The sequence below is a fragment of the Gouania willdenowi genome, chromosome 6, assembly GCF_900634775.1.
Source record: "Gouania willdenowi chromosome 6, fGouWil2.1, whole genome shotgun sequence".
Lineage (NCBI taxonomy): Eukaryota > Metazoa > Chordata > Actinopteri > Blenniiformes > Gobiesocidae > Gouania > Gouania willdenowi.
Window position 1 is genome coordinate 62,297,936 of NC_041049.1, and position 14,030 is coordinate 62,311,965.

A 14,030-nucleotide genomic window follows, 5' to 3' on the forward strand; every position below is an offset into this window, starting at 1 on the left:
AATTGTGTCAGAAACATGACTAAGCACATTCGGTTTGAATATGAATGTGAATTTATTTCGGCAGTCTTCAGAAAAACAAAAAGGGGTTTGTTTATGCCACACCTACCCTATCACAACAAAACAAAACAAGGTTCTTTTGATATCACACACAAAAAATTACTTTTATTACTATTTTTACAATATACATTCAATACGTATTCTGCACAAGTTTTGTATATACAGTATACACATGCACATCATCACAACATATATACATACTGTACGTACACACATATACATATGTACCTACATGACATACTATTAGGGATGTAACGATAAATCGTAAGGCAGTTAAAAATCGATTCATAGGTATCAAGGTTCACCTCGATGCTCTGAAAATTGAATCGCAGTAGTTTTTTAAACATCCTTCTCGTCTAAAAGTGTAGGCGGCGGGCGGAATCTGCTACTACTTTCTTTCTGGCCGCCATCTACTCTTAAACATGTTCATAAATTATTCTTTACCCCTTTAGCACCGAAAGAATATCTGTAATATTACGTGAATATCTGTAAAATTCACGTTTTTCTATTAGCTCTGTCTGCTAGCATAGCTTCTCTTTTTCACTGCAAGGATATCTGCATGCCAACAGACCACAGGGTTACCAGCGCCCTCTGCTGGTCTAAACAAGCATCTGACGTAAATACAGTGCAGACTGTTTATTTTGTTTTAAGTCCAATTGTTAAGGAACAAAATACATTTTCAGTTGCACTTTTAAAAAGAAAAGGAACTATTATGTAGTTTTGCATTGTTTACTATAGAACCAGAATTTAAATGAATAGGAGTCTTCTTCATTTGTATTATTCCTTTATTTATTTCATTCAAAATTAATTTTTAGTTAAATGGATTGTTTTGAATAGTTTATCTAGGGATTCTTTTGACAATTAAATATAAAAGGAATATAGTACAGTATTTTCCAGTTTTTTTTCCCCAAAAAAATAGAGAAATATTTGTCTACATTCCCATTTTGTAAAATGAATCGTATCGTGAACCCAGTATCGTGAATCGAATCGTATCGGTAGTTGAGTGATTCGTTACATCCCTACATACTATTATACTATTTCATATCTGCAACACAAATTTCATCAATTAAATTTGGTGTGGTAATATATGAAATAATAAAAAATCTTTTGTTATGTTTATTAAGAATCAATACATTTTATGCCATTACATAAATATACTATATTATTGCTGTCAATTGTTGCTCTTTTTTCTTATATTTTACTAATGACATATGTCAGGTTTATGTTGGTGCTTTGTTTTATTTCATACATTAGGCAGTTCCATAATTTAACCCCTGCTATTAATTTGTTAATTTGTTATATTAATTTGTTCCAGCATATTGTATCTTAAATGATATTCCCCATATCAATCTAAAAATCTTTTCTGCAACCTTTTTGGAAGTGAACCTTTACTTGCTTAAAATATCATTTGGATGTGGTTACAGATGTTTACTTTTAAAATACAAATGTTAGCTCACATGTTTCTCCACTGCACATTTTTATACAAATCTCAGAGAAGTTCAAATATTGCTTCATTTTGCTGAGCCCACATTTTACTGTATCTTAAGGCAGCGTTTCTCAAATAGGGGTACGTATACCCCGAGGGGTACGGGATGGAACTGCAGGATTCACTTGAAAAAGAGAGTCGAAAATTAACAAATACAAGCCTGAAAAAAAATTTGGATTTTAAAATATGGATTTTTAGTTGAAGAAAGATAATCATAACAATGATGATGAAAATGCAAAATACAAGCGTCAGTCATCAGGAGGGACCAGATATAATAATAATTTTTAAAAAAACTATAGAAATAAATTTATTCAGAATGCACTAAATACTGTTTCATTCCATGTTTTTACTAAAAATTCTTTAAAGTGTGTGTTATACACTGTGACAAATGTTTCTAAGTGTTGCTGATTTGGTGTATGGGTTGTGGTATGTTATATATAATATATTTATGAAAATTTTTTTTTTTTTTTAAATGCAAGGTGGATTTTTGTAAAATACAACATAATTGAAACAAATGTAACATGTTATATGATCAGTTAAAAGTTGTTTGTTAGTAGTGAGTAAAATAGGAAGATGATAATTGATGATTCTATTAAATGTAATGAAAATTAAACAATTGCATAAATTGGGAAAAATAAAGTGTTGCATGTTGAAACTTAAACATTTCTTTCCTTTTTAAATAACTGCTAGCCTTCTTTATTATCTTACCCTCTAAATAAAGTGAAACCGTATTTAAGAAGAGTTTCTCTAACTGGTAGAAGGTTCACCCCAGGCTGGCCTCAGTTGTCGCAAAGAGCACCCCTGGTACCCTGGATGGGACCAGGCCGCCGGCCTTTAGGACTATACAGTACCTATGAAGTAGCTCTATAGCTGTTTTTTGAAATAGAATTCTAGTCGGACAAAGGGCGTATACTTCAATTTAGAAACTATTTTGAGAGCCACAATCTTAAGGTGTCATTGAACCAAAAATCACCCCAAATATCTTTGAAGGACATGTTTTTAAGATGCCTATAAGCAGTGTTAATGTCTTTTGTGTGTGTGGCTGGATCAGGATCATTATATAGAACCAGCTGCAGCTCTATGACATGAAGTGACTGGAAGGCATGTCATCATCACAGCTACAAAGGACTGAGCTCATATATCAGTGAGACATGGCTCAACTATTTACTGTCACCAGCCTCCATCACACTGACCACAGACATTGTTTACTGAACTCTCATATTCTGACAGGAACTTCCAAGCTTATAGGTCGGGCTACTGGTCTCAAAACATCCTCACCTTCTTCTTTTTCTTCTTCGGTAGCTATAATCTCGACGCTCGGAGCCCGATTTTTGATTTGGGGCCCCCCAAAAAAGAAAGTAAGTCAATTTCTCATTTATTTGCAAGTAAAATATTACGACGGTTGGTGGTACCAAATCATTGGCACATACCAATATATAAATGAGGCCCATTACTCTGTATATGTGCCACATAGGGGGGACCCCAGGGGCCACATTCTTCAAATGACTACTCCTCCGTTAGTTCTTGTTAGATCGGTATGCAGTTTGGTATGAATACTCTATGAATGAATATGATGAAAGCCTCAGAGCCCTTTTTTGAAATGGGGCCCGGGGGCCCACCCCCCATTTCCGGTAATTTCCAAATTTATGGGAACATAATTGTGTGATTTATAATTTCAAAGGTTATTCAACGTAGATTACAATTATGCCTCGCACAATTCAATTAGGGACCCGGGGGCCCACCCTCCGTTTTTTAGGCAATTTCCATTAAAGTCGTTTTCTCATTTATTTGTGAGTAAAATATTGCGACGGTTGGTGGAACCGAATCATTGACACATACCAATATATGAATGGGGCCCATTACTCCGTATGTGCCACGGGGGCCCCATTTTTCAAATGACTCCTCCTCCGTTAATGCCTTGTTTCCGTCCACAGTTCTGCATTCACTTTGATTGACAGTCTCATAAACAGGAAGTCGAAGCCTATTGGCTGGGAGCAGTCGGCGATCGTTTCCCTTTGTATAGGGGTCTATAGGATGAAGGAGGGACTTATATACATTCATGTATTTTTTCACATTTCAAAAGAATCATACATAAACATAGATTTCTCAGAAACTCTGGATATCAGCATTAGTCATAATTATTTTGACTAAAACACAAAACCAGTTATCTCCACAGTTTATTAAACAAATTCTGACATTACGTCTCATGTGAAACCAGCCTGTGCTCATTTAATGAGCTAAGACACGAAGGCTAAGACATCTATTTACACTATAAATACATCAAAGCAAAGTGAAAGAAGCTTTTGACAGAATTTTCATTCACATTTCCATGTAAAGTAATTATACACGGCCTTTATATACACAGGAGGTTAAAAAGACTGATGGTAAACAGTTTGCAGAGATTTATGCTTGTTTAGCAGAAACACGTGTAAACATTTATTTATGTTGATCTGCTTCAACCGCTTCATTCTGCATCGTTAAATTATCAAACCTTTTTTCATTTGGGTGTTTCTGTTAAATCTCTGAAGAAGAAATTAAATGACTTGAAATAACAGAGGTAAAATACAAGCTGGAGCTTTTAAGACTAAAGAGGAAAAAAACAGTTATTTTCCTCAGCGTTAAACAAAAGGTCCAGCATTGAATATAAATCATATTATAACAGTTTATCTTTTTTTTTTTTACAGACCTCGGAAAACAAGGACATTGCAGCTAAAAACTTTAAACACTGTAGAGCATCTTTGCAACAAGTAACAGTAATAAAAATGAGCCCTGACAAAGACGCTGAGTCACTGTTAGCAGCTCTCAGGATGTGCTACTTCTCTTTCTGGTCCTTGGTCTTATCTTCAGTGGTTCTTCTTCTTCTGGGTCACTTTCACAACTTCTCTAAAACACGCACACACACACACACACACACGTTAGGAAGCAGACGAAAAATGAACAATGAGAGGCTCAAAACAATTGTGTTGTTCCAAATGCAATTTTTAAAACAGAATTTTTACAAATTCATCCAAATAATTTTAGAGGAAATTGGGGGAGCTAGAAAATGAGGCAGAGCTGAATGTCATCTTCATAAATAAAAATAATCTTATGAGGAAGTTAGGAAGTTTCCTCTGAAGCTGGGAGTAGATAATGGGGTGCTGATTGTAAAGTTACGCAAGCTAAAATAAACAGCAAACCACGTTTAAATTTTTTAAAATTTTTTTGATGTTAGTTTTGACCAAATTGTGCTATTTTTTTTCTGGTAAAAGTATGTCAATGTAAATGTTAAATCTAAATCTAAATGATAAATCTAAATGCTACATGTTAAATCTAAATCCAAAGGTAAATCTAAAATGTTAAATCCAAATTTCAAAATATTTAGCTAACATGCAAATTCACCAGAATTAGCTTTTATTTCGGTACTCCTGGTGAATTTGACATTATATTTTTTACAAGAAAAAAATATCACAAATTTCACAAATATTGCTCTAAATTTTGGAGAAATTCACACATTACCATATGGGCCGCCGATTGAATGTATATTTTTCTTGTAAAAAATATAATGTAAATGTTAAATCTAAATCTAAATGTTGGATCTAAATCTAAATGTCAAAATATTTAGCTAATATGCCAATTCACCTGCATGAATTTAAAATTTAACATTTAGTTTTAAAATTTAACATTTAGACATTTATAATTAATATTTAACATTTAGATTTAACATAGACATTATAATTTTACGAGAAAAAAAATTTCACAAATATTGCTGTGAATCTGGTCAAAAATAGCATAAAACCAATTTGTATTTAATTTAAGGAAATTTGGGGTAATTATTTGAGGAAAATTGTAGGATTTTGGAAGAATTGAGAGTACTTTGACAATTTGAAGTTAAAAATGACTGTCATTATGTGATATAGGTGTTAGAAAACTGTGAGCCCTGGAATAAATGTGTAGTTTCATTGAATTTGGAGGGACAGAAATATCTACAATTGAATTAGTTGGTGATTAACACAATGAGTAATATTTTCATGGTCATTTTTTTCAACTTTCTCCTGCGGTCCGAATTGGGAGTTTTAGAGGGCCGGATTTGGCCCCCGGGCCTTGAGTTTGACACTTGTGCCTTAAGTGATTTGAAAAGGCTGTGATGCAAGTTTAGTGAGTTTAATGTAAAAAAGTTTAGGCTGATAGATTGTAACCAGTATAAAAATGCTATCAGTTAGTATAATTATGTCCTGAAATAAAAGTTTGAGATGTGAAATCAGAAAAGTTAGAAAAGTTGTTAAAGTGGCTTCATACCCCGTCTTGTTCCGGAGCTTTCTGGCTTTTCTTCATGATCCGTGTTAAATGGTTACACAAAGCAACGATTCTGAATGAAAGCTGTAAAATGAAGGCAACAGTTCATGAAACCAGTAAATAGCAAAATACATGTCTAAAGCATTAAAAAAAAAAAATACAAACATTCTACCTTCCATCTGCGTCTGACATACTGCCTCCTTAAATTCTCCAAATTCACCACCGAGAGTCTCTTAACCAGAGCCTGTCTGTGATTCACAGGCTGCAGAGACACAGAGAGGAAACATTAACAAAGGAAGAAGCTCTAACTTAATATTAAATACTGATCTTATTCAATAAAGATACTTTAATTTCATTTCTTTTTTATTAGAGCAGCCGTGGAAAGTATCATGATAGGAACTTTAATGTGTGTCGAGTTAAATAAGAAACTGACTGTCAAAGAAATGATGAATATTTATTCAAACGTGATCACATTCCAGTGCGCATGAAAAACATAAACCAAAAAAAAAGTGCTCAATGAGAAAGAGTTCATAAAATACCGTAACACAAAGAAATAATCCATTAATAAATAAAGTGTGAACAAAAGTGCCCATTTGGTATCAATAAAATATGACTTTGTCTTATTTAGACACAATAAAATTTCAAAGCATGGAAGCAATTCACATAGTAATGATTTAAATCATTCACTTGTTGCTTTGACCAAGAAAAAAAAATGAATCTTAAGAAGAAAGAAAAAAAAGAAAACATATTTGAAGATAGACGAACACGTTACTTCGATTTAAAATACATCATTTAAAAAAAAAAACAAACATGTGATACTACTAAGCCTTTGAATAAACAAAGTTTGCCTTTGATTCAGACTGAAAATGAATATGAATCTGCACTTTGATCCTGGACACAGGCCTTAGGTGTCCACCTACCTGGAGGAGGAAACCTGAGCCTGATTTAAATGAGCCAGCACATGTTCTTCAACATTTTGTATAATTGCACAGTCATTAGATTCATTAGATCTAAAACAATCTACGGCTAAGTTATGAAACGATAGGGATTTGTTGTCATTTATTGATTTTCTAATCATTTACACAATATACAAGCAAATAAATATTTAATATAAATAAATAAATAAAAATAACAAGGAAGGCAATGGCATATTGCTGCATAGAAACAATCATTTAAATTCATATTTCTTATGGTCACTAAAGTGTGTATTATTTGGTGCGTGTCATTCTGCTGTTGAGCTTCTGTCTCTCAGCAATCAGCTGTCTCTGCCTGTATTTCCCATGATGCTCTGCAGACACCCTTCTTCCTCCTTCACATCCTCCTGGTTACATCCACTTTACGATACTCACAGCAGGGCTGGGAAGCTGCTTCTGTGCAGCCTCACTTTCCTCTACAGAGCTCCAGAAATGACATGGTTAAAAAAAAAAAAAAAAAAAAAAAAAATACTAATTGGTGGCCCCAAACTACTAAATTGTGTAGTGTAGGTTAATTATGATTTTGTGGCCGCCACGAAATAATAATTTGACGTCACAAAATACTAATTTGTAAACGAAATACTAAATTGTGGCCACGAAATAATAATTTGAGGTCACAAATTACTAACTAGTGCTTTTTTTGTGCTAATTCGTGGCCACAAAATAGTAATTAGTGCTTTTACATGGTAATTTGTTGCCACAAAATACTAATTTGTGGCCAAGAAATAGTAATTAGTGCTATTTTGTGGTAATTCTTGGCCGCAAAATACTAATCTGTAAACAAATGATTAATTTGTGGCCACAAAATCCTAACTTGAGGCCAGACATTAGTATTTTTATTTTTTATTTAACATGTCATGTCTGGGGCTCCGTACTCCTCTTTGTACCAGGCATTTTTTCCATTGTAGATGGAGCACAGAGTGTGCCTGTCCCTCTGCAGGGCGTGGTGTGCTCCTGCCACCTCCATCAGGCTAATGTCTTTGATGACACAGGCAAACTGCTCACAGTTAGCATAGGTGTTGTTTGAAACCATGCTGGAGTGTGACTGCGTCGTGTATTCCTTCAGACGTGTCGTCTTCGTCTTCAACTGTTCTTTTGCTTTTCTCTCCATCTCCAGAGCAGAGATGTCTTCTTCCTCCGATCCACACGACTTCAGATAAAAGGATCAAGCAGGACACTGAGTGACATCCACTGTTCCACCATTAAATACACACACACACACACAGCTTTGTGCTTGTGCAGGGTTAGTGTGTGGCACTAAAGCCAGGGTGGGCGAGTGTGCAATAAAAAAAAAAGTGTGTGATGCTTTCTCCATCTACAAACAGGATGAGTGTTCCAAAGCAAATAAAACTAAAGGTTTACTGGACGTTTTATTCATAAAGGCTGACATTACGCTTTCATTATTATGACATGACACCTGTCATTAAATAATAAGGTGTCATGAAAGCTGTCATTAAGTGTCACTGGTTACCCTTATCCTGACCCAGTGTTTCTCAAATGGGGGTACGTGTAGCGTTTGGGGTACGCTATGGCACTACAGGGGGTACGAGAGAGAGAGAGAGAGTGGAATATTAACAATTAAAGAGTCATTTTCTTGGTAAAATGACTGGAAATGATCAAAACTATAGAAATAAATCTATTCATGAGCCACTAAATCATGGTTTTTCAACCTTGGGGTCAGGACCCCATGTGAGATGGCCTGAAATTTCTGAATAATTACAATAGATTTTTTAATCTTTTTAATTATTGTACTTTTTTTTTAATAAATAAAAATAAAATGCACAGTCTATAACAACTGTATTTCTATACTTTCACTTTGTGAAATATAAATCTAGTTCAGCTAAAATTCAATAAAAAAAAAAAATAAAATAAAAAATGAGCTAAAACTCTTGATATCAAAATGGGGTCACGTCCCAAAAACGGTTGGGAACCACTGCACTAAATACTGTTTCATTCTAGTTATTTACAAAGTAGATTCTTTAAAATGTGTGTTATCATCATTTTGCTCTGTAGTTGTTTTTGAATTCTTTTCTTAATAAAATGTTGTAGTCGGACAAAGGGGGGACTTGGATTCAGGGATAGAAGAAAGGAGTTTACTCCACCTAACTCAAAAAATGCCAACAATTTAGCGAACAATGCTTAACGACACCTTAATCATGCAGCGTAATGACAGCGTAATGTCAGCCTTATCTCTAAAACTTCAAGTAAACAAAAAAAAACCCAGCATTGACATGAATCTCAGCAGTGAGGGAGACTTCTTCAACATCGCAGATTGTTTCTTCAGGGAACTGAAAGGACGATCCTTTTGAGTGAACTTTAAGAGGTCGTATTAGTCGAAAGAATTGTGTTTTTATGAAGAAAGATGACTTCCATGGATGAATACATCATTTAGAAAGCATGTCACAACTCCACCAAAGGCAGAATGAACAGTTTGCTCATGTGTGCGTGTGAGTTCAGGGACTTTGGGAATCAAACATATTTGCAGATGGTGAGTGAAATGTACATCCCACTGGAAATAAAGGGGTCACCCGCACCATTTGTCACAGTTAAATAATAAAAAAAAAACATGCCACAAATCAACGTGAAGCCAGTACACACCTTAATCCAGGAGTGATTGAGCGCCTCTTGTATGGTCATTCGTTTTCTAAAACAGATATGAAGAAGAAAACGCAGCTGAGAAAACAACTCGACACAAGTAACAGTGAGGTCAGGCGTGCATGACAAACCCACATTTCACAGGAATATAAAATTTCCTGGAGGGTCGTTAAATAAAAACATGTGTCAGAAACCAAAAGCAACATCAGCAGATTGATTCTGTAAAAACCGATCCCATACTATGAATATTTCTGCTCAGAGAAATAAACATGAAGTAATTTTAATCATAATTATTCTAGGAATTCCTTCACAAGGGTTTACTTTCTATCATTGTGTTTTTTCTCTAATTCTAAGAGTTCATGAAGTTAAATCTGATCTGTGTTTAATAATAAAGACATAATAACACTCATTTTGGAACAGCATTTTTTTTTTTTGCTTTTTCAATGATTTTCCAGTCAACGATCAAAGCCAGCCCACTAATGGTTATATTTGGTGCCACATAAGGACATAAACATAATTATTACTCAAGCAGATTTTATGGTATTGGCCTCACTCCAGGCTCTGAGGTTGAATCTGCGTAACTGGAAGTGGGACAGGCCTCAGTCATTTATATCTTTGGATAAAAGAAATGTTTCTACCAGCGGAATGTAACGGGAACTCTATAAATTGCAAGGTTGTCTGTCAGGTGAAAATTAGGAGGTTTAAATCCTGCATGCAGCCTATATATGTGGAGTTTGCATGTTCTCCCTAAACATGTTTTCTCCAAGTAATGCAACTCACAATGTGTGTGTCTGTGATTGGCTGTTCGGTAGTCATTTTATTGATTGTTGAATAATCCACGCATTTGTTACATCTAGACTAGATTATTTTAACTATTTACTGTCAGGATGTCCCAGTAACTCACTAAAAAGTCTCTCATTAATCCAGAATGCTGCAGCCAGAATACTAACAGGAGAGAGCATATTTCTCCAGTATTAGCTTCCCTTCATTGGCTTCCTGTAAAATCTAGAATATAGTTAAAAATCCTCCTGTTAGCATACAAAGCTCTACCTGATCAAGCTCCTGTGTATCTTAAAGACCTGTTAGTGCTCCACCTTCCAGGCAGAACACTCCGTTCTCAGTTTGCTGGTCTACTGGAAGATCCTAATGTGTGTAGAAGTAGAACAGGAGGCAGAGCATTCAGCTACCAGGCTCCTCGCTTTTGGAACCAGCTTCCAGTCTTAGTACGGGAGGCTGCTACTCTCTCCACCTTTAAGGCTAAACTCAAAACCTACTTATTTGCTAAAGTGCATACCGTATAATAGTGTTACCCTAACCACTAGGAACAAAGTCCTAAACCTAAAAATCGGAACTAAGAACTCAGATTATACAGTAGAACACCAACATTACATTCAAACACAATCTAACATCTACACATAGTCCTCCCAGACACAGCCATGCCGGGTTGTAGCCAACCCCCCACATCTGATCCTCTTTGTGTACCCATCACCCTGCACTCCACTCCATACTCATTCCCATTCCACTCACACAGTCTAGCACCAGGTGTCTCCATGCAGGCAGACCTGATAATATTGTATCATGTTTTTCTGCAGTCTGTGCCTTCTCCTCGCCCTTTTCTCTCTTCTCTGTTTCAGGTTCTTGAAGCTGGAGCTAACAGTTCCTAATCTATGGTTTATGGTTTAAATAGTCTGTGACAGTCTGATGGTCTATCTCTCAGTCCTGTTCTGTTCTCCTGTTCTCTTTGTTCTTGTTTTCTTTGTTTGTGCACCATCTACCAAGACAAATTCCTTGTACTGTCCTTAAAACTGTACTTGGTCATTAAACATTTCTGATTCTGATTCTGATATTAGTGAAAAGCAGAATTATCATAGGTGTTTCTGGCTGTAGGCAGACCAGTGCCCAGTGAGCCACTAAGGGGCCCTAAAAGGGCCCCCTGAAGCTGAGCTGCCAGCCTCAAACCAGCTCTAATATATGCTTAAAATAAATATAGGATCTGAGAGCCAAAAAAAACACTTTCAAAAGAGGTTTTGAGACCTCAAAGTTGCGCAGTGTGCAACCATTTATTGGATTAGGAATCTTTTCATGTATTATGGAAAACTGGGGGCCCCACACAGCCTCTTGCATGAAAACTTAGCACTTATATAAATATCAAGTCTAATCTCATGTTTATTGAAATATTTTAACCATTAGGGAACCACTACGGAAAAATAAAGTCCCGATTAGCGATCTGGCCACACATTCATGTTGAATCCAAAACAATTCCCATCCACTCAGGGAAAAGAAACCTCTGAGCATTCCCTAGATTTCATTTAAATCCTCCATATGGTGCAAAGGTCCTTGTGCAGCTTGTCATGACAAACTTTGCAATGATGCAAAGTACGAGTGCTGATAGTATCCATGTGGGAGACACCCCAAAACAAGTGATAAAAAAGCTTTCCCTTACCAAAAAGAAGTATACCTAAAGTGCATTAGTATACTTAAGTATATTTTACACTTTTAGGTACCAAATACACTTACCCAATATATTAGCACTTCTTGGAACTAAATTGTCCCATTTTTTGTTTACCAAAAGCTTTATTTCATACTGCAAGTAAACTTATAGGTATACTAATACCAGTGACATGCAGTCAAGGTAGGCACGGTAGGCAGTGGTCAAGGCAAGTCACTGACTAATACTATACTAAAATTAGTTTACTGGAATCTAAACCCACTTGCATTTAAATGAGCACTTTTTGTTCTAATATACGCTGCGATATACTTTTAACTTTATCTCACGTAGACTTGTTAACTTAACTATCCTACCAATAAACCTGTGTTTTGATTTTTTTAATAAAAAGGTAAGAATTTACACGAAAAAAAAAAATGTGTTGCATTTTATTGCTATAAAGTCATTATGGATGTGGGGAGAAATGTATTTATTAGACTGCATTCCCTAAAATCTGCACATTCACAAGCTGAATATACTTAAAGGTAATTTAAATACTTGTACTAAGTACAGTATATGAAAGGTTTGAATGCCAGTATGAAGTAAATATACTTGTACTTTAACGTATAGATTTCAGTGTATTGCAAGTATACTAAAGTGATGTGCTTTTAAATGTAAATGATAAGTACATAAAATGTAAATTGAAAGTATACTTTTTAATTTTTTGTTTAAAATAAGTATACTCTAAGCACACTTAAATAGACTTCTTCTCCGTAAGGGTTTACCAAGTGAAAAATATCTCTATGTGAACCTTTAATAAGCTTTGGAGTAAATTGCACTCCATTTGTTTACCTCGTGTCTTTTTCCAGCAGCCGTCTGATGAAACTCTTGGCTAGCTCGCTAGTGTTGTTAAAAAACTCTTCATCAAAGTTATAATTCATGGCCGAGATGTTTCCAAGCGTCTCCTGATTGGTGTCACCAAGGAATGGAGAAGCGCCGCTCAACCTGCAAGAGCACAAACCATTTAGGCCCTGAGCACACGACCTAATCCCAGTGATCGTCATTCCAACTCACAGTATATACGTGATGACTCCGATGCTCCTGTGAAATAAAAAAAAGTGCTGGGTTAATCCACAGATACGCACGGCAGCTGGTTGTGTGGAAGTCAGAGTAAATTAGAGGCTCTCACCACATGTCAGCCTCCAATCCCAGCGGCTCATAGTTCACTATTTCTGGAGCTGGAAACATCCATGGTATTACACACAGACACAACAGACACAACTGTTGTACTTAACTATATCTATCACTGAACCCAGATGACTATGGTCCCATTGAGGTGTTGTGTGACTGTTTAGAAAAAGTAAACTGCTGGATGAGTGAAAACTTCCTTCAACTAAACCATGACAAGAGAGAGGTGATTGTCTCTGGTAACAAGGAAAAGAGGACTGCTATCAGCAATTATCTTGAGTCTCAACCTTTAAAAGCTAAAGACCAAGTCAAAAACCTTGGTGTTCTGATTGACTCAGATCTTACATTCAGCAGTCAGATCAAATCTATCACAAAAACAGCTTCTACCACCTAAAGAACATCGCCAGAGTGAAAGGTTTAATGACTCAGAAAGATCAGGAGAAACTGGTCCATGCTTTTATCTCCAGCAGACTGGACTATTGTAATGGTCTTCTGACAGGAATCCCTCAAAAGAGCATCAAACAGCTACAGCTGGTTCAGAACGCTGCAGCTCGGGTCTTAACCAGAACAAAGAGGTCAGAGCACATTACTCCAGTTTTAAAGTCTTTACACTGGCTCCCAGTCAGCCTCAGAATAGACTTTAAAGTTCTGCTGCTGGTGTATAAATCTGTGAATGGGTTTGGTCCAGAATACATCAGTGACATGTTAGTCAGGTATGAACCCAGCAGGTCTCTCAGATCTATGAACACAGGTCAGATAGTGGAGCCCAGAGCTCACAGTAAACATGGTGATGCTGCTTTTAGTTGTTATGCTGCAAAGAAGTGGAACAAACTGCCAGCAGAGCTGAAGTCAGTATCTAATGTGAACATTTTTAAATCAAAGTTAAAGGCACTTTTTTTCTCTACTGCATATGATTGAGAGAGATATTTTTTGTCATGTTGTTGATGTCATGATGATTTTAATTGATTTTACTGATGATTTTAAATGTTCTTATTGATTTTAAACAATTGAATGTTTTATCATGTAAAGCACA

General features: G+C 35.7%; 1 protein-coding gene across 2 annotated transcripts in view; it reads right to left on the reverse strand.

Moving 5' to 3' along the window:
* Positions 1 to 3,703: 3,703 nt before the first annotated feature.
* Positions 3,704 to 14,030, reverse strand: part of dapk2b (death-associated protein kinase 2b) — a 31,137-nt gene continuing 20,810 nt past the window's right edge. For both annotated transcript variants that reach the window (XM_028450033.1, XM_028450032.1), the window contains 7 exons: positions 12,999 to 13,047; positions 12,884 to 12,910; positions 12,662 to 12,814; positions 9,388 to 9,433; positions 5,988 to 6,077; positions 5,819 to 5,899; positions 3,704 to 4,426 (listed from right to left, as the gene is read on the reverse strand). In XM_028450033.1, coding sequence (XP_028305834.1) covers positions 4,346 to 4,426; positions 5,819 to 5,899; positions 5,988 to 6,077; positions 9,388 to 9,433; positions 12,662 to 12,814; positions 12,884 to 12,910; positions 12,999 to 13,047 — 527 coding nt within the window. In that variant the 3' untranslated portion in view covers positions 3,704 to 4,345. The remainder of the gene's footprint in view (positions 4,427 to 5,818; positions 5,900 to 5,987; positions 6,078 to 9,387; positions 9,434 to 12,661; positions 12,815 to 12,883; positions 12,911 to 12,998; positions 13,048 to 14,030) is intronic.